This window comes from Microchirus variegatus (genome assembly GCF_963457635.1).
Source record: "Microchirus variegatus genome assembly, chromosome: 4".
NCBI lineage: Eukaryota > Metazoa > Chordata > Actinopteri > Pleuronectiformes > Soleidae > Microchirus > Microchirus variegatus.
The window spans coordinates 9,548,756-9,552,093 of record NC_139805.1 but is presented as its reverse complement, the minus strand read 5'-3'; the positions used below and the strand labels follow the sequence as shown (position 1 = coordinate 9,552,093).

Here is a 3,338-nt window from a genome sequence, read left to right as displayed (position 1 = left end):
TGTATGTGTGAGTGTGTTTCTTTTCAGTAAAATTAACAAAAATACATTTCAAGCAGCTACAAATCTTTAATTGTCAAAAGGGAACACCATTGTCAAATATGACTGTTTCTGTATTCATCATATATGATTGCAGTTTCAATAATATTTCTATAAATCAATGTTTTCCATGTTTTAAGATAAGTAGTTATGTAAAGTAGTAAAATAGATAATAGTTAATACAATGGCTAAATAAATGAATGATGAAATCATTGAATATATAAGTGGACGATCACACAGAGAAAGGTTTCTTACATTGAATCCTCTGTAAAATTTCTAGCCCATACACATACATTCACCAGTACTCTGTTAATGTATTTCCCCTTCTTATTTAATCCAGAAAAAAGCAAAAATTCAGGTGTAAAATGATCTCGAAGGGTGTGAAATATAACAACACTGCGGTTGGTGTCTATTTAAGCTTCATAAAGATGTATTCGAGAAAGAAATGAAGTTGCAGCTGATCAATGAATTTTAAGTTTGTTATATTACTGGTCATTTTTAGTTTTAATGCTTGACTGACAACACTCGGCGGGTCCAAAACTCTTTATCCAACAGTATCACGACATGCACATCAGTAAGGGTTTTTCTTAGACAGCCTCACTGATTGCTGTTGTTCACAGAAATACAAAGACAAATATCACAGTAAATATTATTGTGAATGGCAAGCAATGGTGTCGACGTGTCAAAGGGGAAAATGAGCACTGTGAACGTGTTTTTCAATCACTTTTCCTCACAGTGTGACTAAAATGTGAAAAGAAATGACATGGTGAATTGCATTGCAAAAAGTCAACATGAGAGTAGTACAGGAGTATAGGGGTGTGTAGACAAAATAGCACAAAGTAGTAAATCACACTCCTCCATTCAAAATACGTCATATTCACTTCACATCGCTCGCTCTCTCTTTCTCAGGACAATATTTACATTTCAATCTTTTTGCATCACGTTGATAAAGAGCTATTCCATCAGCTCGTTTCAACCTCACCACTGTGGCATCTAAGAGTGCATTGTATTCAAAATCCAGTGTTTAAATGCTACTACGTATAATATTCACTGTCATTCGTTATATCTCAGTGGGTGCACATACACACACACACACACACACACACACACACACACACACACACACACACACAGCTCAGATTATTCCTTCTAAAAAGTTAATGCGATGAAAACTGCAGAGAGGAGTCCTGGAGACAAAGAGCTGCAGAAGTTTACTTTGCCAGACAGCTTGCATAGACGCTGCTCCAGTCCACCTTTCCTGCGTCTCGGACATGCTTTCAGAGAAACTGCAGAGGGGGATTCTGACCTTTCAGAGTTTTCTTCTTTATTTAATACTCCATCTACCTGCTTATGACAAAGTTGTTTCACAGCTGCTACATACTTGACGATACAGTTTTTCTTTTTTTTGTCCTTGTGGCAGTCAATGGGAAGATGTGCAGCAAGAGAAACCCATACATTATCTCTCAGTCATAGTCAAGCACTTAGCCCTCAGTCAGTTAAGTCACAGTAACAGTAGACAGAAAAAGACATTTTGTCGCTACAGTTTTATCTACTCTCAATTATATAAGTACTGCCTTTATGAACATGAACAGTTATAATTTACGGATTTAAAATGAGGAGCTAGATTAATTACTCAGTAGAGTCATTACTGCAGCAGCAGATTTAGACCGTCCTCACGTAAATACTCTCAAACCCTAAATGTGATAATGTCACCTGCACAGCAGCAGGCCTTCATTCAGCAGATCCTCACCAGGAGCAGCTGTCGGTGTCAAAATCACTGTTGTGGTGTTGTCGGTGGTGGTGCTGGCATGTTTGTGTGTGTGTGTGTGTGTGTGTACTGTATGTGGTTTTGGGCTGATCACACCTCAGTGCTGATGGCTCGGGTATTGGTATAGAAATCAGGAGGCCGCCCTCGCTGAGTCTCCCTCAGCAAGGAGCCTCGGACGGCGGGCAGCGGCATTGCCAGTGCCTGATTCTCATAGTGTGTGGGCATGTAGGTGATGCGCTCGCCGCCGTTGCGCATCTCATCCGTGGTGCGAATGTAGAAGGGCGAGTCGTAGGGCGAGCACGTGGGGCAGAAGCTGCGTCGCCCCTCTGCCGGTTTGGCGGGGTTGGAAGATCTGGCCGGCTCTGGCGGTGACATCGACAGTGGCGTGACGATGGATCCGTCGAGGCCAGTGACGCTGCAGGCGTTGCAGGCAAAGTGTTGCTGAGAGATGGAGGCACTGTCGGACCCATTCTTCTTGCAGCAGTAGTACTACAGAGACAGAAATCAACACAGATTCATGACTTATCTTAACACAAACCAAGTGCACTTTGGTCCTGCAGTATTGGAGACGATAAATTAGTTTTTATATTAATCAGTAATCAGACATAGTCTAATGTCCATGCAGGTGGATTTAACATACAAAAACATAAACACACACAGTCATATACGCATAGTAATACACATCGACACAAATATAATTACAGCCACAAGACATGATGCATCATACACAATAATACACAATAAAACAATAACGTGCCAGTTAGGATTGCACACTGCCCTTTATAGTGTGTGTAAATTGCACACTGTCAGTAAGTATATTGCACATATAAAGTCCAGATAACTGGCATATTGTTGTAATATTAATAACACTGCACATGGTGGTTAAAATGTAATTACACATAAGATAATTGTGTAAAGTTAGTGAGTGTACACATGCATTAAACAGAGATATAAACAGAGGCGTGTTGTACCTGGAGTCTACAGTAACAGAGCACAGCTATGATACACAGAAGTATCACTGTGGCCAGTATTCCTCCGGTTATGACAACAGTTCCAGCTGTCATCCGACCAGCTCTCCATCAAACTCTGACACAGGCACAGGAAGTCACATCACATCATCAACAACAACAACCACGCCGCCGTCGACGCTGACAACAACGAGCTCTTCAGAAGATTTAAAGTTTAATTAAATCACGCAAATGTCAGTATTACAGTAAACAGTGAGGCAATCTGCTGGAGTGTATTTCCTATGTAAATGTGGTAACAGAGCAAACTCCAAAGGTCAGCGTATAATTATGTGAAGAAAATTGAGAACATGCAGTGAAATGACTTAAATGCCGGGGAAACACATATAATAATTACTTTGTACAGCTCCAATAAAGTGTCAACTCCTACAATTACAAACATTAGCTGCCATTATTAAGTTATTAAGTATTTATTTATTTCATACATTAGAAGAAATTACCATTTTTTTTTATTTTAGCTTGTTTGAATATAAACATGCATACATCATTTATTTAGCAAATGTAATATC

The 3,338-nt window shown here is 39.7% G+C and overlaps 1 protein-coding gene across 1 annotated transcript; it reads right to left on the bottom strand.

Moving 5' to 3' along the window:
* Positions 1–1,894: 1,894 nt before the first annotated feature.
* On the bottom strand, positions 1,895–2,868 carry fam163ab (family with sequence similarity 163 member Ab; the record flags this gene model as incomplete). Its single annotated transcript, XM_083888664.1, has 2 exons — positions 1,895–2,293; positions 2,776–2,868. 2 exons carry the CDS (start codon positions 2,866–2,868, stop codon positions 1,895–1,897), a joined length of 492 nt encoding a protein of 163 aa, XP_083744790.1.
* Between the last annotated feature and the right edge of the window lie 470 nt (positions 2,869–3,338).